We start from the raw sequence: 25,192 nt of genomic DNA, 5'->3' as shown, positions 1-25,192 counted from the left end.
GATATAAATCCCTCTTCTCAAAACTTTGCAACATACATAAAACTTTTTTTAAAATGAAATGTTAAAGTGTATTAAGTCATAAAAGAAAAAAAGTGTATGTATTTGAACTTTTTATGGAGAAGTTTAACCTTGGGCTCAAAACATTAATAGGATTTTTCAAAAGGCGAGATGTGTTCTTGTAGATTTGCTATTGTGGCTTAATTTTACTAGTTTGGCTTCATCAATAAAGCTCTTCTTTGCATTTTTCCATCACATCATTAGTGTCAATGGAGTAAACTTCTTTCCAAAAGGCTTCCTATCTCACAAGTTCTAGCCTCACGGACTCATATATTCATGTTTAAATACTTGTTTATTATTGCTCAACCATATGTGCCATAGGTATACTCCTCTAATCCAATTCCAAATGGCCGAGGAAATTCCATAAATTTCCCTTAGCAAACAATAGTTCCTTCCATGAAATGGTTGCTAGATAGTATGGTGCTATAGTTCCCTACAACAAATTCAAAATGTTTGCATTAGCAGAACAAGTCAAAAATAGGTGTGGCATTGTTTTATTTTCTCTCTTACACCTTGGACAGATGCCATTCTCAATTCCCATTTTGTACACTTTGTTGTTGGTCTAGAGAGCTTGTGAAGGATGAGCCACATTAAATAGGATATTTTGGGTTGTAACATTGCACTCCAAACCATTTGAAAACTATAGTTCCATTGAGTATAGTTCCAATTGATGTACCATCATTTATTAAGTTTGGTTGTCAAAGTATGTTTCTGATTTTAAGTGTTGGAAGGGGGAGGAGGGGTTTGTCATCCATCAAGCAACTCCCCAACTAAATGGTTTTATAGAAGGAGGGTCCCCAGCAACTAATTCTCTATTGGATAAGTATGAGGTCTTCTTAGGTCTGATTCTTATTTTTTCTTATCTACTATAATCCTATCTAGGTCACTATTTCATAATCTGCCAGGTTTCTCCATACTCTTATTCCTTTCTTATCTAATTTTTATACTTGGGTGAGTTTGTCTGCTTCTACCAATACATGGAAGATATTGAACCATACTAAATCAAATGTTGTCCACAGGCAAAGTGAAATTTTTGGATAGGGGAGGAGATTGTCTCCCCGATCCACAGGTAGAGTGAATTTTTGGATAAGGGAGATTATGACAATATCTAAGGGAGCTATGCATTGCATAGGCACCTAGCTAAATCAGAGCCCCATTTTATTCTAAACTTGACTTGGGCTAAGGGCCACAATTGTGGCACTAAGTCCCTTCCATTTAGGGAGTGCATACAATTGGAATGAAGTGTAGCTATTGTGTAAGAGGATGGACCAATCCTAACCTTTATGATGGAAGGATCTTGCTATCCACTTAGCAACTAACTATTTGCCATTTTTTGCAGATCAAGAAGACCCAACTCTCCTTCTTCTTTTGGCAATGTACAACTTTCCCATGAGACTTCAGATATTTTAGACTTCTCACTATCTCTTTTCCACAAGAATTTTCTTGCATGCTTTCAAGCTATTTAAGTCCTACTTTAGCATGTCCCTAGCATGAGAGAAAGTAGATCTTTGAAGGGATGATTACATGTTTCAGAACCACCCTTCGACTTGCAAAATTCAACTAAAGACCTTTGAAGTAATCTAGCTTTTTCTTTTCTTTACTTAGGGCCAAATCCCACCTTTGATTAAGCGTAACCCTGAAACCCATTGGAATCCCTAGCAATCTAAAGATATGTCCTTCTTCAATGATTTTACACCCTTCATCTACTAACCATTGGGGGGGAGGTCTACCTAGTGTCTCAATCCCTTTTTTGGCTAACAACTAACCCTAAGGCAATACAAAATATTTTAATGCAATTCCAAAAGGATTTGATTAACACTAGGTCATTGGGCTGACCCATCTATGCGTCATCTGCAAACTGATTCAAAACCATGTATGTGTTGCTAGGAAACTCGATCCCTTTGAGTCTACCTTCTTGGACCTCCTTTTCCATTAACCAACAAAGAGCATATGATGCTATGGCAAAAAGCAAGGGTGTTAATGGTGTGGGCAGCCTTGCCTAATGGATTGGTATAGAGGAAATGGCGCTGATAGATCTCCATTTATAGAGGAAATGGGCGAATAAGACCGATTTAGTAACTTTGGTACTTATTCAAGTGTCATTTTTAACCGTCAATGTGGCCAAATACTCTACATACAATGTATGCTCTATAGCAGTGTGACATGTACTCATTGAATAACTAAATGCTAGAAAGATTTGCAAGCCTAATCAAATTTTACTTAGAACACTTTTTGACAATAGAAATATTGATAAATTATAGTGAGATAACCAAGATAATGCATAATATTTTTTCTCATTTATATGAAAAGAAAGGTATGCATATCATTGCATTCATCTCAAAATTAGTTTAAACATTTACAATTGGAGAGTAGATTTAGAGATTTAGAAGGTAAGTTGAAATTCAACTTAGGAGGGAGGAGTCGCATGCTTACTTTTGAAGCTCTTGGCTTAAGCCTCTTAGAAGCTCAATTTCAAAATCAAGCATGGCATCTCTTAGAGGCTCAATTTTGAAATATAGCCTAAGTAGGGAGGGGAAAGAGCTAACCTTTCAAAGATGCAATGAGATTGAGAGAAACTATAATATTTATAAAGGCCCAATTTTGAGCATGAGGAAAGAGGAGAAGGTGTCATAGAGGCTAAATTTTGAAATTTATCCTAGCTAAGGAGAGGATGTTGCATACCCAATCATAAGATTGATCTTGAAAAGAGGGGGGTTAAGCTTGAATTTTCCAATTGAGCCTATGGAGGAAGGAGTAGAAAGACCAATTTTTAAATTAAGCCCAAGTTCTTTCAAAAGCTCAACTCAAAAACTAAGGTTTGATGCGAGAGAGAGAGAGAGAGAGAGAGAGAGAGAGAGAGAGAGAGAGAGAGAGAGAGAGAGAGAGAGAGAGAGAGAGAGAGAGAGAGAGAGAGGGAGGGAGGGAGGGAGGGAGGGAGGGAGGGAGGGAGGGAGGGAGGGAGGGAGGGAGGGAGGGAGGGAGGGAGGGAGAGAGAGAGAGAGAGAGAGAGAGAGAGAGAGAGAGAGAGAGAGAGAGGGTAGAGAGGGAGAGAGGGAGAGAGGGAGAGAGAGAGAGAGGGGGGGGGGGGGGCAAAGACAAAGAGAGGCCTCTTAGAGGCCCAATTTTGAACTTGATCCAAAAGAGAGAGGAGCTAGAATCATCTTGGAGGCTCACTTTTGAAATTGAACCTGAGGAATGAAGAGTTAGAGGTCTCTTAGAGGCTCAATTTTTAAATTGAGTCCCATGAGATAAAAACCTCTTACATACTCAAGTCTAAAATCTGAGCCTAAGAAAAGAAGAGTTAAGGTCCTCTTGAGGCCTCACTCAATTTTGAAATTGGGCATGGGGAGATAGAAGCTTCTTTCGTGCTCAATCTTAAAATTGAGCCTAAGGAAAGAGGAATGCGGAGATAAAAGCCTCTTTCAGCTCAATCTTAAAATTTAACCTCTTATCGGCTCGATTACAAATTGAGCCTAAGTAGAGAGGAATGGGGGAGATAAAAGCCTCTTTCAAGCTCAATCTTAAAATTGAGCCTCTTACATGCTGAATTTCAAATTTGAGCCTCTCTCAAGCTCAATTTTAAAATTGAGCCTAAGGAGAGAGGGGCAAGAGATCTTTGAAAGGCTCAATTGGGAAATTCAGCCTAACCAATGACTTGAAAGTTCAATGTGGACAAGAGTGAGCCTAAGAAGTTTAATCAGAGGCTTAAACTCAAACTTGAGCCTAGGAAGGCAATAATTAAAGCTCATTTTTAATATTAAACTTGAGAATAGAGAATTATAAGGATAAAATATTAAAATAAAATATTTTTTTAAAACCAAGGATAATACAAGCAAAAAACAAATAAGAACTTAGTTCTATAGCAAAAATTATTGTTAGTATTTATAATTCTACAAACCAAATGGTGCACTTGCACTTATATGTGCACATGAAATGTATAAAGGACAAACTTAAACAACACTATTTGTATTCAAAAGGTATATGCAGTATATAAAAACACACTTTAACAACAACAATGGGGTAACTTCCCTTCAATTAGTAGCTAAAAACCAAATGGTGCACTTGAACTTATGTATGCATGTGAAATGTGTGAATATAAAATTTAAACAACACTATTTAAAAGTTAAGAAGATATATTAAAATGTATTTTAGCAACTATATTAGGGTGCTCTCCCCTCAATTATTAGTTAAGACAGCTATTGCCTCTATGTGTATATATGAAAGCTTGCTAACCAATAGAGCTAATGAAACTCAAGCCTCCTTATCATTAACTCTATGAAGGGCAACAACCAACTAAATGTTCAAGTTGGCAAGAGGTTAGAATTTGACAAATATACTATGTGAACATCCACTTGATACTACCAAAAATTGTGCCCATAGTAATCATGTGCTTATGAGTCCAAACTTTAACAATTAGAACCTTTGGCACAAGTACTTTATTTTCAATGTTAAAGTGTGTCAATGTGGTTTAGGAAATTGAGCCCATAGTCAAGTGCTTATGAGCCCAGGACCTTTGGCACATGTACTTTTTTTTCAACATTAAAGTGTGTTAGTGTGGTTCAAGAAACATATTTGGCATGCACTATGCCATAGTTTAGGTGACAATTTTCCTTAGTAGGAAAATTGGAGAGCTAAAATTAAAGGGTTATAGGGTTATTAATCTCACACAATTACAAATCTAGCATTATCTCCTAACATTTCAAAATATTCATGGTTGGATTAGTAGGCCGATTTCCATTAGGCCACATGGGCTTCCTCTTCTGAGCGAGACCTTTTGATCGTGGTCATTTTTAAGAGTAGCAACATGGTAGTTTTGTTGGCCAAGTATAGCAACATTTCCAATACAAGCTTGGGCACCATCATCATCTCAAAATTGGAAGGCCACTAGCACCAAGATTTCTACTTTATGAAGAGCTAGCTCTCAAGACTTATATGCAAAGCTAGTCCTTCAAAAACTAGAATTCTCATTTCTTGTACATTGTAAATAATGCAAATAATCAACAATGTTTGTCTCTACCCATCTCTATCTAATCTTTTAGGGTCTTTATTTTTTGGGCAAAGCCATGAAAATCACCTTGCTAAGGGACACCACACCTATAAGTACTCTCATTACCAAATGTAAATGAAGTTATCGAATTGAAATGGATCATTGTTGCTCAATGTAATGGCTACTCATGTCAATGCAGATCCTTAATATTATTTTATGGAGGCTAGAGCAAGTGAAAGGTGCAAACAAGAGGCATTAACTTGTTGATTTATCCCAAAGGTTTTACTCATGGGAGACTACATATATGTATCATTCCTCTCAACCATTCATATATACAATGTCAAAGGACACTATTTTCATCATTCAAAGGATTAATATGGCTTGCCCACTCTAAAAAAGAGAGCTAACCATCCTAGCTATCTTTTAGAGACAGCATACACATTTTTACAAATAAGTACACAGTATTAATTATTGGAAGTCCATATGCCATGTAAGACAAACAAGGTGCTAGTTGTACATGTTGAAGATGTTGCATCTGTGCATATCGAGTTGTTATACAGATGCTTATATCATATGCATGTTGTAAAAGGATGTCACATGAAAAAGTAGTCTGATCAGTATAGGTGTTTTCATTTTTTGCTATGTAATTCTAAGTTTTTGAAATACACGATCCTTATAGTCTAATGCAATAATCTCACTTTGTTTCCAAAGAGCTTTGTCTCCTTCATACTTAGCAATGGCATACAAATGTGTGCACCTCAATCTAACTAATTTAGACAAGTGCTTTTAATCCCATCCATATCCATAACTATTGAGGTTTCTTAGCATTTAAAACATTAGGGAAACACATAAATTGACAAAGATCAACTAGGTATCTTGTAATGACAAATTATGAAATAGATCCCTCTCAACGCCGGTGGTGAAAAGCAGTAATTTCTGTAATTTACTGGTTCCCGAAGCCACCAAGAAGGCGATGTTATAGTGGACGATTCCTACTTGCAGGTCATCTCGCTTCAATCTCTAGCTGTTCCTGTGCAAATCCACAATGCCCTTTGGTTGAATGCAGGAGGCAAAACAATATGCAGATAGCCATGGTGTAGCTGAGGTAGCTTCAAAGCAGCAGAAGCAGGATGAGAGAATGGAAATGAACTATGCCTCTGCTATCACCGCTGGAGAAGATGCCACAGAGGTGGAGAAATGCATGCATGAGGATCAAAGGGTCTATAATCAAAGAAAGAAGGATTCTATTGAGGCTGGCAAGAATGTGCTGCGTGCTCCTGTTAGTTTCTCTATTGACCGCATGCGCCAAAGGTATGTTGAATATGCTCTCTATGGTGTTTACATGTACTTCAAGGGTAAGCCTCCCATGGAAGAAGAGTTTGCAAGGTGGTTTTGGGCAACTTTTGACTCCAAAGTGGCCCTCTCCCAGTTTAGGTTTGTTGACCGAGGTTTCTTTCTCGCCATTGTGTCGTCCAAAGCTCATCACTCATCATAATGCATGTTCAAACCACCAATGTAGCCATGAAATTGAAGCATTCAAAGGGTAAATAAAAACATCTTACTTATAAATAAATAACCCAAGAAGATGTAGCCATGACAATTATGTGTCATCTTTTTACTATATTAACGAAAGGTTTGCTAGGGGTCAAAAATTGAAAGATGCTCAAAAAGATGACCCTAGTACAAGAAAACTTAACCCTAAACCTAGTAGGGATGATAAGACGGTGTTGGATGTCCAGGTGGGTCCTCTTAAAAATGATGGTGTTTTAGAGGAGCATGTGATTAAAAGAAACCAAAAATCAGAAGAAAAGGAGGATACTAAGATTATCAAGAAGCCAAAAGAGCTATGCAGTTGGATTTAAAGGGAATTTGGTATACACAATGCATGGAAAGCTGATTTCAACTTTGATGAGGTACTTCACTCGAAATGCCCTATGTGGGTCAACTTCCTTGGGTTACCGGCTTGGCTAGATGGCGAGATTGTAGTGCTAGCTGGAGCTTTGGGGAAGCTTCTCTACGTACTAGCTGTCACATCAGTCAATGGAGCTATCAAAGCAAAAAAACGTGTTTGTATCCTTTGGGACAAACGGAAGCAAATACCTGACATGTTGGAAGGCTTTGATCCCAATGGCTTGGAGCTATTGGTTGATGTCAAATTTGCAACCTTCCCTGACACTTGCTTCATATCCAAGAGTTTGGGGCATTTTGCAAAGGATTGCCCAAGAAAGGACGGTGTTGAAGAAAAGAAACCACAAGTTAGCATGGCAAAAGAGAACCCAGGCAGTCAAACACCCCCTACAGCTGATCAAGGAAAGAAACAAGAATCCTCCAGTAGCATTGAAATTAAAGGGAAAGCCAAGGATGGCCATCCTGCTGACCAAAAAGAACCCACAGGGGCAAGTGATGTTAAGGGGAAACCTAAGGAGAGTCATCCCATGGTCCAAAAAGCACAGCAACTAGGGACACCAATCAAAAACTCTCATAGAGCGAGCATTCTAGACAATGAGAATAATCCCCCGTCAGCCTCCAAAGGTACTAAAGGGAAGAGGAAGAAGGTATCTCTTAAGGGACTAGCACGCACGCCGTTGGTGGATAGAAATTACTTTGCTATCTTGGATGAAGATGGTGAAGAGGGGGAGGATGTCTTCATCTACGAATAGCTTCTCAATGCATTGTCTCACCTAGATCACTTAGAATATTCGTGGGATGGGCAGCTCAACCAAAAGGGATGCTTGCTACTCCTTGCTAAGGAGGAGGACACCTGATGTACTCGCCCTACAGGAAGTAAAGCTGGGTAGTGAAGAAGCCAAAAAGATAAAACACAAGGGTATGCAGTTTTTGGGGATTATTGTAGTCAAGGTTGGAGAGGCTCAATGCTTCTTGTTAAAGAATCATTAAATCCATCACTTCTACTCAAGAGAGGTGACGGTAGTTTTGTAGCAGCATCAATTTGTATGGGCAGGGGAAAAGTGATTGTCACATCAATGTATGGACCTAATTCCTCTGCAAACATAGCACTACTTTGGGGGGATCTTGAACGAGTTGATTTGGAAGAAAATGCCATCTTTTTAGGCGATTGGAATATGACTCTTCAGGGGTCTGATCGATCACATGATGGGAGTTCAATGTTATGTCATGAAAGGGACAGATGGCATGATTAGGAAAGTTCCCAAGAGTTAATTGATGTAGTTATGGCCTTTAGAGGAGGGGAAAAACTTGACTGTACCTGGCACAATAAGCAAGTGGGCTGTAATTGGCATGCACCCAGGTTAGACAGGATCTACCTCAACCATGGGGCTTGGTGGATCATGCCTGATGTACGGCTCTCAATGTTGACAGAGTTTGCCACGTCGGATCACATGCCTATTATGTGCACTTTGAGAATGGTTAATATGAACTACGTACTCAAAAGTGTAGAGTGTTATATGGAAGGACTGTTCCAATACCAAGTAGAAGCAGCCAAGGTACAGTTAAAGGGGTCTTGGTATTTAGTTGGTGACGCTCATAATAGTTCTTTTTTCAGGGCCTTGAAAATAAAAAGGAGTAAGGAGATGATTATTATGATTGATGATGGTCATGGGCAGATCCTTAAGGATGATGCTGATATAGCAAGAGCTTTTACTAAGCATTTTTCAGCAATTGTAGGTTCTGAGCCTGAGTTACCGGCTGATTACTATCTGAAGCTAAACGAGTTTCTTAATGAAGGAAGAAACTTAATCACCCCATGCGAGGCTGCTCTTCTGTCTAGACCCTTTTCAGCTGAGGAACTCAAGTTTGTGGTCGATAAAATGGCTAAAGGGAAATCCCTTGGTATAGATGACATACAAGTGGAGGTTTTCCAAGTACTTTGGGATGAGTGTGCAAGGGACATGTGCCGCCTTTTCAACAAGATTAGGCACGATGGAAGAGTGCCAGCAAAGCTTAACCAAGATCTTATTAAGTTGGTCCCTAAATCTTTGGATAGTATCAAAATGGGTAGCTGGAGACCATTAACAATGCTCAGTGTTGGTTACAAAATCCTTGCCAAAGCTATGGCTAACATGATCAAATTTATTCTTGGTAGAATCCTTCACCCTCAGCAGCATGGATTCATGTAGGGGAGGAGAATTCATGACGCCATTTTGAACTTGATCCTTTCTATGGATCAAGCTTTATCAACTAAATCTGAGTTTGTCCTTATTAATATGGACTTTGATAAAGCTTATGACAAGATAAGATGGCAGTTCATCTTGGAGGTCATGAGATCAATGGGGTTTGGTCCAGGATTTCTGAGAATGGTCAAGGCATTGTTTACAAATGCCACTGTTGTGCTACAGGTTAATGGTATCTGTTCAAGACCTTTTGAGATTAGAATATCAGTGAGACAGGGGTTCCCTTTTGCCCCGTTGCTGTTTGCAATCATAACTGATCCAGTTCTCAGAAATCTGGACCTGAAGCTAAGGCAGGGTACCATCAAGGGTCTTCCAATGCCAGGAGGAAATCCCTTTGTTGCCCAATTCTTTGCAGATGATAATTCAAATCTGGTTAGGGCAGAAAAGCAATCTGTTCATGAGCTGCTTAAGGTCTACAATAGGTTTTCTAAGCTTTCAGGTTCTCTCATTAGCCCCTCCAAGACTAAGTTGGTGTTCCGAGGCTATGAGAAACCGCGTGAGTGGATCTCAGATCTTGGTTTCGGGATCATCAATCATGGAAATCTCTTCAGATACTTGGGATGTCCTCTAAGAGTTGGGGTGTCCATGAAACAAAGAGCCGACTGGATGATGCTGAAAGTCAAGAGTAAGATTGAGATGTGGAGTAATAGATTGCTCTCATTCATTGGCAAACTAGTGGTCATCAAAGTTATGCTTGCTTCTACTACTACATTATTGGCTCAAGGAGGTTGGAGTGAAGAGTCTAGGGGTGGCCAATTGCTTGTGGTCTAACCCTCTTCTTTCAAGACAGAAAATCAGAATTCCCCAATCCCAGGTAGCAAAGAGAATGGTACAGGCCTGGCAATTAGTCCTGGATAATGAGAAGTGGAAAGGAGGACATGATAGAAGGGGAGGTGCCTCACTAAAACAAATGATTTGGTACTTCAAGGAAGCATTTGATCCACCTGATCGACCTAGTAGACATGAGCCCAGGCTAGCGAAACGCTTGGCTAGTAAGGGGATTTGTAAATGGGAAGACACCTAGGATCTGATTACCATGAGCCTTTTGTCCACTCTAAACATCAAGGAACAATATGGTTTAACTAACAGAGAGGCTAAGTTCATGCAAAGGACGCTTGAGAAAGTTAAAAGTGACTGGCCGTCCTCTAGAATTGTCAATGACAACAATATAAGCAGGTACATGGTAGCTCCAACTGGGAAGCTGTTATGGAGGTGTAAGAAGTCAAGTGATCTATTCAAGAAGGAGAAGGTTTTCCTAATGAAGGCAGCAGAATACTAGAAGAGGTGGCAACCTCATGCCAAGAATAAGACCTGGCTGAAAAGATTCAGAAGGACTTGGAAAGCGACTCCCTCTAGGAAGCTTAACTTCATGTTGCGGAAAGTGATTATGAATAGACTGCCAACTCGAGAGAGGCTTAGCAAACTATTACCTATGTCGCCCCTTTGCATTTTTTGCAGCAGAGGAGTGGAGTCTATAAGGCATCTTTTTTGGGAGTGCAGGGAAGTTAGGCCCCTACGAAGGCAGGTACAACAATGGGTGCGAAAAGTTGGTTTTAATGAGAGCCTTTTTTGGTGACAAAGGAAGACACGAGAACCACACATTGAAGCTTCGGAATGTGCTCAGAGCTGTTACTTTGCAAGAGATTTGGAGGTTGAGAAATGATAGAATTTTTGGAAGGCTAAAATGTCCTTTGGTACCCAGAGATCGATGGTCTAGACTTAAAGCTGAAATTTTAATTGCACTCAAGGGAGTGAAAGAAGCAGATAGGGCCTTTAAAGTGTATTTTAAGAGCCTTGCTAAGGTGTGAAGCAAATGTTTGCTTGCAACTAGCCTCACTTTTTTTGAGAGGCTTTGTACATACTTATCTTTTATAATATTAATTTCTTTAGCACGTTTTTTAAAAAAATATATGAAATAGATTTTCACATGATAGACCAAATTTTTCTTTTACCTAAATATTTCGAGCTTCTGATGGTAGAGATTAAATCATACATTCTAATTAAAACACACAGTAAGCCGCTACTTGCAAGTTACCCTCCCTCTTTCATGCTCAGCAAAGCGTGCTTGCCCTGATTGCACTATCGATCGCGATGGAAGTTGTCAGCATTGCGGCGGGAGACTGCATCGATCAGCAACCCAGAATCATTGGAGTGGAGCAAGCTAGTTGGTGCCATTAGAAATGTGAAGCTGGCCAATGGGCACATGATATATACAGTGCGGCGGGGGTGTCGGCTTTTGCGAGATCCAACAGGTATTTTCCATGATGTGAACGACCTTCCACCCTTGCCTGCCTGCTACTAAGACCTGATGATGATGAGAGTTATTCTTTGCACGAGAGGGATGAAGCAGCTTAGTTGCCACACGGGTGTAATCGAGCGGCCACCACCTCCCAGTCAACATGGCAATCATGCACGCAAGCCTACCTCTCCTGCCTTTGATCCAGATGAGCGACAATCATGGTCAGTTAGTGCAAAAAGGCGACGTGGTCATGGCAGTACTGTTGAACAAGCGCAGGAAGGCTGGCATTTGCGCTGCGAGATAGCAAAACTTGGGAGTTGAGACGCCTCACTCATCTACACTCAATATGACCCCATCGACAACACTCACTCATCCTGCGTCAAATCAACTAGAGTGGCCACCATCCACCCAAATGATCCAACTCATCTAAATTAGACCCTGCATCACCTTTGAAATATTCTCTATGAGTCACATATAACAAGTTCAAACTCTTTGTGAAATTGAATGAGTATGATGAGAGGTGAGGTGATATGGAAATATGTAAATGTCAAAGTTGAAGGATCCATTAAAGTAAAGGCCTCATCTTTCACACCTCAAAACATCATAAGGTTTCTATCATAAGTGCTTTCTGTAGCCAATCAATGGAACAATTAGCCAAGCCTACAAGCCATTATCATCTTCTCCCTTTTGGCTACATGAGATGCATAGTGTGTTTGTACCATTAGCGTATGTGAACCTCAAGAAATATCCATTGTACCACATTTTAGTTTTATCCTTCCCCATATATCTCCACAGTATAAATTGTTTAGGTGCTTCGAAAGCAACTTGTTGAATCTCAAGATAGAGATTTGAGTAGTTCAATTCCTGGAGTATGAGCCATAACCTTAAAAAATCCCAACCTCATTTGGAAACATTCTTCTTTGTATAAATTTTAACAACCAACTTCAACACTTCATGAGTTTAACCTCAAAGGTCCAATCATGTGCAATGTATAAAGGAAATGGGGCTAATATATCTTCATTTCTTACAACCCTAGGGCTGGTATTACCAAATAGGGTAATGACAAATTTAATGAACATTCTCCCATATCCCATGTCTTGTAGAGATTGGAGGATGAAACACCATTTTAATCTATCATATGCTTTGTCAAAGTCTATCTTAAAGAACATAAACTCCTCTTTCTTTTTCATGCAAACTCAAATCCTTCCCATAGTCCTATCATTGAGTCAAGGATACATCTTTCTTTTATAAACTCTTTTAACTCTTTCCTCAACCAGTGAGCTAGGTGGGGACTCAACCTTCTTGCCAAGGCTTTGGCAAAAATTTTACAAGTTGAGGATAGGCAAGTTATTGGAGTACACTAGTTGGATAGGTCATCGTTGCCATCTCTTTTATGTATAAGCTTTATTACCCCTTGATTCAATTCAATCGGTAATGCCCCATACATCACTAATTGTTTCCATACTAGGAGAAGGGGTTTGATTATGAACTCTTGCAACTCTTCATAGAACTCATTGGAGCCTAACCATCCAAGTCTGGAATCTTGCCCTTAGCTAGGCTATCAATAGTGTGTCTACTATTTCAATGTCATTCAAATCCCCATCTAAAATCTAAGCTATTGATGCAAGAACTACTTTAGGCCTAATATTGGCAATCCTAGCCCTAGCCATCAATACTTCATAGGATTGCTCTTTAGTGGAGGAGAAGATTTAAGGAAAATTTTGTCTATATTCTTCTGGTTGTTACTAGCTGCTATGTCATCCTTTTTCTTCAACACAAGGATGGTGTCTTTTTCTTTTTGGTTACATTGAACATCTCTATTATTTGTCCATCTACCTTACATGCCCACCACTCTCTAGTATATAGTTTGATCTTTTTAGCCTCTTCCTCTTCAATGGATAGCTCCCTTCTGACTTGTAGTAGGTTCAACCCTCCCTTGGTTTATTTCTCTTTCTAGAGTCAATTAGTCTAGAGTATTTTGAGTTTCAAATTTCTCATCTGTTATTTGCCCTTTGTCTTTTATGAAAAGTTTTGCATTTCCCCTATACTTTTTCCTTGTCCTGAGATCACTTAACCTTTCATTAGAAATATGTCATTAGAGTCTTCTACCATATTCAAATCGCCTAAAACAATGATTGGGCATTGGATTCCATAAGAGATATCCAAAGTATCATCATATCATTAGGGTTGCATAGTACATACACAATAATGAAGACAAACTCTTCTTGCCTTCTAAAGTATACACTACCATCCATCTATTATTTGTGTCTGTTGTTATTTTCTTAATAAGACCTTGAATGTTATTACTAATCCCAATTGATGTACCCCCACTCCTGTGAGTATGGGAGGTAGAGAACCACAAGTGGCTATTGCTGATGATTAGGTCCAAGTACTATGTTAGGTTTTCTCCTTCCATTTGAACCTCTTGAAGGCAAATAACATCATGAGAAGTCTAGGAACCTTTTAGCCAGCCTTTGATTATCCTAGATCTATTTGGGCCAATTAGGCCCTTATAGTTTAGAGATATCATTTTGAGTGTATTGATCATTTAGACTTTTTTTGTACACTTACCCTGTCTAGTAGCAATCTCTTAGAGAATGGGTTGATGTTGCTCTCTCCAACTTTGGAGAATCTCCTTTTGGAGGTTTCCCCATCCTAAACATTACAGATTTCGGGGCTCATGGAAAGTTTAGGATTATTAAACAACCAATCTTTGTCCTCATTTTCATCAACATCTTCTATGTGTACATCATCACACTTGATTTAAATCAAGATTGCCACACTAACTCTCCTGAGTATTTTCTAACTAGAAGTTTCCTCACTATCAGATTCCCCAAGTGTCTACCTCCTTGAAGCTACCTTGAGTTGGTTTAGGACGAGTAGTTTCATCAGGTACATCTATCAAGAGGGCGGAGAAGGTGTTTCGATTTTCTTTTTTCTTATTACCTGCATTGGTGTTATTGACATTGTTATTGTTGTTTTTCTTACCTTTCTTTTGAACAAGTTTGAATCCATCCTTAGAAGACTTCCGCTTTTTTGGGCTTTCATTAGCCGCCTTTGGTCTTATATTGGGGCAATCCCTTACATAATGATCTACTTTCATACATTTGAAACGTGCAACTGGCATATTCGTGTAAGTAATAGGTTGTGACATTAGGATATTGCCCTCCAAGACATTAGGAAGCTTTTTCTAAGGTCCATTTCGATGAGGACTTGTGGAAATCACCTCGGACTCACGAGGTTCGTAGGCCTATGTCCAAATAGCTTTCTTAGAGGGGCAATTATCATTCAAACAAATGGGGACAGGTGTGTGGGGAGGACTGCTAATCCCACGCAGGGTGGGATCCTAGATGGCTTATCGGTCCTGCAGGGGAGCACTCAAAACATTATTGCTAAAGTGAAGTTAAGTCCAAGTTAAGTTATCCATCGAGTAACGGCGGCAGGTAGAGTCGTGCCGTTTTCATGGGGTAAGGAAAGTCCATGGGATCCCAAATAAGAAGAAGGGGAAAGATTGCCGGGGTTCCCCTGCCCGGCACCAACTGCAGTTGGCCGGGATGCGGGATGGAATGCACTAAGCAACCGCCCCACATGTGATGGCTCAGGGCTGGGGAGGGGATTTTCCTCAGATGCTGAAATCAGGCAGAGGGTGGGTCATGGCATGCGCTCAAGGGGAGGGTGTGAGGAGGAAGAGGAGGCAGGGGCGGAAGGGAAGGGGTAAGGGAGCGACGATGTGAGAGAGGGGGAGGCGAATTATTCTCTCAGAGAGAGAGAGAGAGAGAGAGAGAGATGATGACGATGATGGACGATGGATCCCCGAAAGGGGGTGGCAGGGGCCAACAGGCGCCGCCGCAATACGTGTACTACGACGTGGAGACGGCGACGCTGCGCACCTGCGAGCTGCGGGACGGGATCGTGCGGTGCCGCGGGTGCAACTACATCCTGAGCGCGGAGCAGGTGTCGGCGTGCCGCTACTGCCTGGGGGACCTCAACACCAAGAACAAGAAGCTGCGGAGCTCGCTGCAGGAGGCGAAGGCGGAGGTGGTGCGGCTCCAGCAGGAGATGGACTTCCTGCGCACCTGGGACGACCGCTTCCTCAACGGCACCGCCGCCTCCGGCGACTTCACCCTCCGCACCCGCGACGGTTACTGCTTCACCACCTACCGCTTCCTCCTGGTTGGTACTCTCGCCCTCCCCACCCCCCCCCCCCCCCCTCTCTCTCCCCTACTGCTTCACCACCTCCCACTTCCTGCTGGTTGGTACTCTCGCCCCCCTCTCTCTCCCCCCTCTCCGTGCTTTAGTAAACACCATTTTAGCGTATTTGTATTTTTCAAAGAGCAAACCGGGGTCGATTAAGGTCCCCGGTGTAATGGGCATTAAGGACTAATTAAACCTAATTAGTCATATTCATTCCTTCTGTACACGTGGCGTCCGGAAGCATGTGTCTAAACTTGCATGCAATGCTCAACTTGGGGCCTGGCGCAAGCCATCCTGAGCAAGTCCCGGGAGGCGAATGACACAAATAAGGATTGCGTGGAGATTGAAAGCCCGAGCATGGTGGCGGAGGAAGCTGTAGATGAACATCTCAATACGATATCGTAGGGCAAGGGGGCAATTGATCAAATACATTATGGTGGTAAAGGATGCTTTGAGGAGGTGGTGTTCGACAAAATGGAAGCTATTAACCAAGTACTCTCACAGGGCCTTTTGGGGCCTCGATATTGTATACACTTGCCGTGGCAGCCATTGGAAGTCAGAAGGGATACCGTTAGAAATCAGTGCCCAATATACATGGAGATTCCTGAGCTTCCCACGTTCCTGTGGGATCTTCTGCGAGACATTGCCAAAGGCATTGGTAAGCCTATTTATATTCCTCCGCTTGCTCACCCCTTCAGGAATAGAGTATGCTTGTTGTGGAGCACCCTGGAGTATGTGGATGTGGATAACCCCATGGTGGGTTCACTTAGTCTTACGCTTACCTGGAGCCTATTTGTTGGCTCTTGCTATAATTGTGGTGCTTGGGGGCACTATTCTAAAGAATGCCCATACATACCCAGGAGGAGAATCTAGGAAAAAAATACGGCCAATCCTGCAACATGGGCCGAACTGGCAAAGGGTAAGCACAAAAGCAATGCTGAGGAAGAAGAAAATATGCAACAGAGTAAAGATAAGGAAGATGGTTGTGTTACAATCAGAAGCAACAGGAATAAATCAACCAACCACAATCAAAAAAGAGCGTCTAATGAAGAGGGCCAAAGCACTCTACCCATGGTCAAAAACTTTTGGCAAAAGGCTGTTATACGAAGGAATAGCAAGGGTAGAGCAAGTGCTTTTGCGCACCTTAACCGTACTTCACTGGATCATCTTGGAAAGGAGTACCCAAGGATGGATCCAAAAATCTGAATGGTATCTAGTCAAAGTAACTTGGGAGGTTTCAGAATAAGCAACCCTAACTGATTCAAAGCACAAACACACTTGGGGGGGCAAACCTAAAGTAGGCTGGATTTGGTATTTAAGGAGTTCAAAGCCAATGGGGGAAAAGGTGATTAGAATAAAGGGCATGAAGAGATGGATATTATTCTTGAGCAGAATAAGAATGATCACGGATCAAATTAAACTAGCTATGTGCAACATCAAGGGCTTGAATGGCTGAATCAAGGGAGGCATGTTCTGGAGATGGGTGCTTAGCCAGAATCTTGATGCAGTAATGGTGCTGGAACACATGCTACATTCTTGGGGGGGCAGATCTTCAACCACAAGGGGTACAAAAGCTTCGTGGGGGGTACTCCACTAGAAGGATCAGGGTGCCTCATAGCAGTAATAAAGAGTTGTAGAAAAGCCAATCTAAAATTTTCATTTGAAGACAAAAGGATCTTAGTGGTGGAGATGGAATGGAATGGTCAAACCGTGGGTCTTATTAGCTTTTATGGTCACAATAGCAATAGAGAAAGGATAAATATGTGGATCAAACTAGAGGGGCTCAACACAAAGAATGGACTAGTAGTAGGTGGGGATTTTAACATGATCATCAAACTCAAAGATGCCTCGACGGATGTGGCCTTGTGCATGGGAAGAGAGCTTGAATATTGGAACTCCGTAGGGGAAAAGGATGGATTGGTGGACATCATGGGTTATCTATAGCTGGAGCAAAAACCACACATACAATTCCCTTAGCCATGAGATGTTGGGCACGGTTCAATTGCTAGTATTGCACCAGCAATGGATAGTGGCTCCCACCAATGATTACACATAAGGTGAATTATATATACCTATTATCAAACAATGCCCCAATATTGCTAGAGTTAAAAGCAATTGAGCTGCTTAGAACAAAAGGGTTACACAAGTGGCTGGTAGCTAACCCCTGCCATTACATACAAGCGGCTTTTAGCTACATGATACAAGGGGCCATTAGGAAACCAGAAGCTAACATGGAAAATCAGCACAAAGAACCCTAGTCAATATTCATTACCATGGTCCAACACTATATCAGTTTGTAGAGCTCATAGCTAAGTAGGAAAGAGCATGAGGATTTGATGTGGGCAAAGGGGGTGCTGGAAATCCTTGCCACCAAACTAGCTGAGGGAAGCATAAGGAAAGAGGAATTAATGGCTTTGCATCATGCACAACTGATCAGAAAAGCTGCACTAGTAAAAGAAATTGAAAAGATTTCTTTTCTCTACAATAGCAAAATGGTATTGGATTTAGATTGTAGCTCACCAAAGTTTCTCAACAGCGTAAAGCATAGGAGATCTAAGGAGAGTCTAATTACAATCCAAAAGGAGGATAATGTCTGGATAGTGAACCAAAAGGAGATTCCTAAGTTCTACACAACCCACTTTGAGAAGCTCTTTAGTGAGGATGAGGAATATAATTCAATAGCAACTAAACTTCTATTGGAGAAGGTGGAGAAGACAGTCACCCAAGGGAAAAAATGAACACTTAAATAGCCACTTCTTGAAAGAGGAATTGGATATTGTAGTAAAAGGGCTATGAACTAAGAAGTCATCTAGATATGATGGCATTACTGTGGAAATGCTCAAACATTTCTAGGAGGAAATCAAAGTTCTGATATGGGAGATGATCAGTCAATATTGGGAGCAAGGGGCATTGTTGACATCATGGAAGAAGAGTGTAATCGCTTTGGTACCCAGCCATGAGCAATGCACTAAGATGGGGCACTAGCAGCCAATATCATTAACCAACACAATCTATAAGATTATGGCCAAAGCAATTGCAAATAGGTTAACTCCGGTCATTCAAAGGCATGTCAGTGAGTACCAATATGGATTCATCAAGGGAAGAAGCATGATGGACAATGTACTTAATGCTATTATCACTATTGATTGGGCTAAGGCAACAGGGCAAAAAGTGGTGTTCCTCTAATTAAATGTTGAAAAAGCTTTTTAAGAGGATCAAATGGAGGTTCATTGAGCAAGTTATGGAAAACATGGGATTCACTGGTAGAAAATCCAAGTTTCCTTCGTTACTGTCAGCTAAAGCTCAGGCATAGAGCACTTAATAACACTCTGTTAGCCCCATTTCACATGGGCAAGTGAGTTCGACAAGGATGCCTAGTAAGCCCGTTGTTATTTTCTTTAGCCACCCATCCTCTATTTAAAGCACTAGAGATAGCGAGTGAAGAGGGGAAAATCAAGGGCATCAAGTACAAGACAAAGCAATTAATTAGTAGGTCAAGGATTTGCAGATGACCTATTAATGATGCTCAGTGCAAGTAAGAAAGATGTAGCCAATGCTTTAAATCTTCTGGAATTGTACGGATCTACTACGGGTTTTGTAATCAATCTCTCCAAATCTGCACACTCATAAGTGTGACTAAGGATTATGTGTTTGGGTTGCAGTGGAAAGGAAAGATTGTGCACAGAGGGCAATTGTTCAAATACCCTGAGTACCCGATGGGAGTAGATGTAAAAGAGGGCATGAGAATAGAATGGGTGTTGGAAAAGCTAAGAAGAAAATGTAGGTACTAGAGCACAACACTCCTTGTCTAATTAAAAGCCCTCAAACACTTCATCTATCTAGTGGTAAGATTCTACCTACCACTAACTCAATGGAGCAAGAAAAATAAGGTTTGAATGGGACACTCTAGTGGGCAAAATGCTATGGGGCAAAAGCAATGGAAACAGATATTTTGCACCAATTGCAATGAGTATCTTAAAAGGTTCACGAGAAGAGGGGAATTTAAACCTATTGTCAATAGACTCGAAAAGCAACACTTGAGAGCAAATTTGCTTAAAAGATGTTGGGAGCAAAAAGCCCCATGGGCAAAGATGCTAGTGGATATAATATGGAGGAGCAATGCACAATGGTACAACTCTTGGAAACCCAAGGTAGAGGACACATCATGTCATGAGCAATATATGTGATCAAGGGATCGGGATTGCTAGATCAACTTCTAAGTTATTGGAAGAGAATCTTTAAGGATGCCAAATGGAATGGCAAGGGCATATCTACAAGGAGGAGAATATATATTGGATTTGACGCTGCAAGCCGCCCATAGCAGAGATGCTTGAAAGAAAAGGCATGTAGCTTGCAAAGAAAGGTCTTCACATGGCAGCTCACTAGCGAAACAACAATGAAGTGATGCACAATTTGAAAAGGCAAGATCAGAATGGGGTGTCACAAGGGCAAACAAGATAGCATGGAAAGTATTGGCTCAAGCACACAATAATGCAAAGATAGTAGAGGGAGAGATAAGTACTATACTGCTCAGTATGCTCTCAGTTAACGACGGTGACTCTTTAGAAAAGGCATTAACCACAAAGGCGAGCGAAGCATATGTAATCTTGGGTGATGTAGTGGTCCAGAGAATGCAAAAAGCTTGAGGAATCTAGTTAACGATAAACAAAACCAGAGCAAGTCTTCCTTTAAAAGAAAGAACCTTTATCTGGAGAGTTCTTCTGGATATGCATTAGCAACAAGATCAAAATTACATAGCAAAGGACTTCAGGAAGGAAGGTGTGTATGTGACAAGTTTGAAATGCTCAAACACGCTTATTTTGGAATGGATGCAAAGCCCATAATGTAAGGAAAAGGGTATTGGAGTCCCTCTGGATACAATACAATGTGGCCAAAATGAGTGAAGCTAGAAAGATGGAGGCATGTATATTTGGATTGACTAAATTTATTGAACGAAACAAGTGGCATTCCAGACTATAAGAAGCATCTTACTGCATGAGATATGGAATACCAAAATTCAGGCAATCTTAGGGGGTAAAATTGTTAGTCTCTTGGCCAATTGTTATAGCCAAGGTGGCACAGTTCGGGGGATTTGCATGTAAGCTTGGGAAAATAGATGAACAGTTACTCGCGAGCAATTTGAACTATCTGGCATAATTTTGTATTTGCCCAATATTTTATTAATTAAACTTATCTATTCACGTCTAAAGAGCAAAACTGTTTGCTTTAAAAACATGCCTTTATTTTTTACTAGTTGAGAAAAAAAGCTTTTCATGAGCACTATTTCATGCCCTATCCCACCACCATATGATATATGTGAAGGTGCCTATCAACCCTAGTGCATGCACTAACACGATTCATAAAGTTCCTCCAACACACGCGGATAAAGGTAAGAAATCGCAACTTAGCGATGGTAGGCCCCTATGAGAAATTGATTCCAACAAAGCTACAAAGATCCATAGAGACCCTAAGCCGAATGGAAAGGAAATTGCAACCTTAAAGTGTCAAATAAAAATCAAAGAAATAGAAGGTGACAAGATTTCTATCAAGAAGATGGCAAGGGGATTTCAACAATTCACAAATATGTATGTCCCTTTGGCTAATCCTGTTAAGTCCTAGTCTACTCATTCTCATGGGCAAAACTACATGTAAACTTTCAATCCTTAATTGGGATGCTAGAGGATTGTTGAAGAGCAACACTAGTTTTTGCACATTGTTAAAGAGAGACCACCGAATACAATTGGATTGCAAGAAACTAAATTACGAGGTAAAGGAGGGGGTGCTTTTGGCAATCAAAAGAAAACCTTAGCATATCGTTGCTAACTAAGGAAGTTGATGGGACTGTGTTGGGGATTAAGATTAAAGTTAGTGGGTAGATTTAAATTGTGTGATCATGTCTACCCCTAATGCTTCACACATGCAAGTAAAAAACTGGGAATGGCTAAAAGATAATCTTATTTTGAAGGATGCCTTATTCTAGGATTGGAACATGACAAATAACCCAAGTGACAAGTCATACAGCACATGCAATAGGATTGAATCAAAGGATGCATGAAAATCTCTAATTTGTCAACTCAAGTTAATTTGGTGTTGCTTCCACGATAACTACAAAGATATTACCTAGCATAATAGACATGGAGATATTACCTAAAGAGGCACGTGCATGGATAGATTTTGTTTTTCTAATTGAGTTGCCCCAAATCTCACGCATCCTCTAATGTTCTTATCTCTAACCACGTTCATGTCATGATGACTTGCTAGATGTCCAAGGGCCCTCCCCCTTTTAAGCTTAAATTAAGCTTCCTCAAACACCCCAAGTTCATCAAGGGAGCAAAGAAGGCCTAGGCTTTAACCTGTACATCAAATGATCCATCTATTAGTTAGAAATTACATATGCAAAAGTAACCAAATTCTGTAATAACTATGGGAGAGCTCAAGCTGAAATGGGGAGAAGACAATACTTTGTTGCTAAGAAATCTCAAAGCAATAGACTTGTTGCTCTTCTTCTTGTGCCTTCTAATCCGATACTCCATCTCCTACAATAGCCTAAATCTTTCATGAGGAATAGGGAACTTTATTGAGCTACACGTATTAAGATTCGGGTGAGATCAAAAGCTTTATTGTTGGGGAAAGCGCCTACACCTTCATTTCTTGCATTGGTGAAAAAGAAACACAGGAGGGAAGCACTTGTGATTGAAAGTGAAGAAAAGACAAGACATGGAGAGCCCAAAGGCAAATGTTGTTGCATTTAGAGGAAGCTTGGAAGAAAGAGGATCCTTGGACCACACGTAAAACCTAGAAGATGCCTTAAAAAAGCTTACACACACACACACACTCACTCACTCACACACACACACCACTTCCTCTTTCAAAATCAATATTATGTTGGATGTTGGTTGCCAACAAACCTCCTACTAGGGAGAGACTATTCAAGTAGAAGTGGTTTGTCCCTTCATGTTCTTTGCAAGATGGAGGTGGAGAATGTCCAATGTTTGTATTGTGGTGCTTTGAAGTGCAGGCATTAAGGAAAAATATGAAACATGGTAAAATAAGATCGAATTGCATGCAATGGTGAATTGGAAGCAAAGGCTCTTAAGTGACAAAAGGAATTTGAATGAGATCTCTAAGGAGGTTTGGGCCACCCTAAGAGGATTGATAGCTCTTACCATTTGGTCAATCAACAATGCTACTATGTTGGAAAAATCAAGTAAGCAAAGGGAGCTCCGAGTGCCCAACGCAATAGCATCTTTAATGTTGCTTCTTGTATGCTTGGTAAACTATCAAGAAAGATAAAACGTATAGGCCAATTAGTAAGCTCTTGAAGAGCTGTGCCTAAGATTATGTTCCCCTATGTTGGCAATGTAAATACCTACTTGATACAACATACATATTACCAAACAAAAATTTAAATTAGTACAAATCTTGCATTAGATATACTATATTCTTCTAAGTCTTTATCAATGTACCCCTCTTAATCCCACGGCTCTAATACCCTCCTTTGCACAATATGCATTCTTCCCTCTCTCCATTAGCATACAATCCTCGTATCTCTTGGTGCCTCCTTTTTACGTAACCTTTTGGTATCATCACTTTTCATTTCCTCAACCCTCCATATCATTTAACCTTCTGACTTCCACACAACCATTCATTCCCATGATCCTTGCCTTTCAATGCATGACTCTCCCCCATTATGCAAGAAAGGAGAAATCCCAACTTGTGTACATGTCTAGGCGTTTTACAAATGAATAAATTAACTACCAATACCCCTAATTCATCACTTTCATTTCCTCAACCCTTCATATCATTTAGCCTTCTGACTCCCACAACCTTTCATCACTTTCATTTCCTCAACCCTTCATATCATTTAACCTTCTGACTTCCACAACCATTTCAATGCATAACTCTCCCCCATTATGCAAGAAAGGAAAAATCCTAACTTGTGTACATGTCTAAGAATTTAACAAATGAATAAATTAACTACCAATACCCATGATCCTTGCCTTTCAATGCATGACTCTCCCCCATTATGCAAGAAAGGAAAAATCCCAACTTGTGTACATGTCTACATGTTTAACAAATGAATAAATTAACTACCAATACCCCCAATTCATCACTTTCATTTCCTCAACCCTTCATATCATTTAACCTTCTGACTTCCACAACCATTCATTCCCATGATCCTTGCCTTTCAATGCATGACTCTCCCCCATTATGCAAGAAAGGAAAAATCCCAACTTTGCGTAATGAAAAGTCCCAACTTGTGTACATGTCTAATTGTTTAAGAAATGAATAAATTAACTATCAATACCCCTAATTCACTTCTATACAATGTCCTAATACTATACATCATCCTTACTCCTTGAGATTGAGATCCAACTAAAACACACACTAGCAGTTCTCATGATGATCAGTTGAGGAAATTGATTGTGCTCAAGCTGAGAAACATATTAGTATGCACATATACATACATGTATAAATGCAAACATGTACATCTCCAGTGTATCAATACACATACATATAAACAAACCTGATGTAAACATTGGATGTGCAAATTTTCAGAGAGATGCAATGGGATAGAGCATCATAGCCACAATATAAACTAAGACATAAGCATAAAACATAAACGAAGGACTAATGTAAATTTTCTCGTAAGGTAACAAACGTGGGTGTCTTATTGCAAGTGAGCAGGCAAGCAGGTCCCCAGTGTTCAAGAGGATGCTCGAGAAGATGCCAATGAACGAGCTGGAGGTAGAGGACCTGTCGGCACACGAGCTGGGTTATCTGGTGGACTACATGTATCGGGCCCAGATTGACACACAGACACTGGACAAGTATGCCCGGGGGCTGCTGGCGGCAGCACACAGATACCAGATCCTCCCTTTGAAGGCAGTGTGCGAGAGGTACCTCACTGACCATGTCCACACTGAGAATGTAGTCTCCATGATCGAGCTTGCCTTCAAGAGTGATGCCAACAACCTCAAAGAGACCGCCTTCCACGTGGCTGCCTCCATCTACAAGGACCTCATGTCATGCCCTGACCTCAAGAACTTGCTTGAACGCGAACCCCGCATCGCCGCCGAGATGCTCAAAGAGATTCTTGTCAGAACCAACCCTTGATGATTTATGCCACTGCGTCTTCCCAAAATTCTTATATTTGTACAATTTTTTACACGCTCTTGAAGCTGTTTTATAGAAGCACAAATCATATTGGAAACTAGAAATGTCTTGACACATCATAGAGAAAAACTAATGATAATACTATATGCCTCCTCAAGATGTAACACTGACAGACACACACACACAACCCCAAGCTGAAAACCCACTGCGATCAAAGAACTACAAAAAACAAAAAATAACATTCCACATTGCAAAAATGGTCCCCAGTTATGGAAAACTAAAGCTCACTAAACTTCTATATGACATGGAAAATGTTGTAAATGAGAGTTCTCCACTGACGATCCTACTGTGTACATTTTAAGTGATTTTATTTTTCTACAGTTCATAGAGAATTAATCATAGAAGCATATAAGATCTCTTGGCTTGTTGAAAAGAGTACACGATATC

The 25,192-nt window shown here is 40.5% G+C and overlaps 1 protein-coding gene across 1 annotated transcript; it reads left to right on the top strand.

Annotated features, from left to right (window-relative positions):
- Positions 1–14,896: 14,896 nt before the first annotated feature.
- On the top strand, positions 14,897–25,098 carry LOC148026352 (putative BTB/POZ domain-containing protein At2g40450). The gene is made up of 2 exons (XM_087690767.1): positions 14,897–15,607; positions 24,317–25,098. Exons 1-2 carry the CDS (start codon positions 15,221–15,223, stop codon positions 24,743–24,745), a joined length of 816 nt encoding a protein of 271 aa, XP_087546893.1. The 5' UTR covers positions 14,897–15,220; the 3' UTR covers positions 24,746–25,098.
- The last annotated feature ends 94 nt before the right edge of the window (positions 25,099–25,192 follow it).

This window comes from Lygodium microphyllum, chromosome 13 (assembly GCF_053477565.2).
Source record: "Lygodium microphyllum isolate KBCC chromosome 13, Lygodium_microphyllum_v1.1.10, whole genome shotgun sequence".
NCBI lineage: Eukaryota > Viridiplantae > Streptophyta > Polypodiopsida > Schizaeales > Lygodiaceae > Lygodium > Lygodium microphyllum.
This window is presented reverse-complemented; position numbering and strand designations above follow the sequence as displayed.

What these genes read in the sequence shown, in the direction of transcription:
- LOC148026352 (XM_087690767.1), top strand. Translation starts at nt 15,221, where the DNA reads ATGATGACGATGATGGACGATGGATCCCCGAAAGGGGGTGGCAGGGGC. An exon ending in CCACCTACCGCTTCCTCCTG is followed by an intron (nt 15,608 to 24,316) that starts GTTGGTACTCTC and finishes GCAAGTGAGCAG; the next exon opens with GCAAGCAGGTCCCCAGTGTT.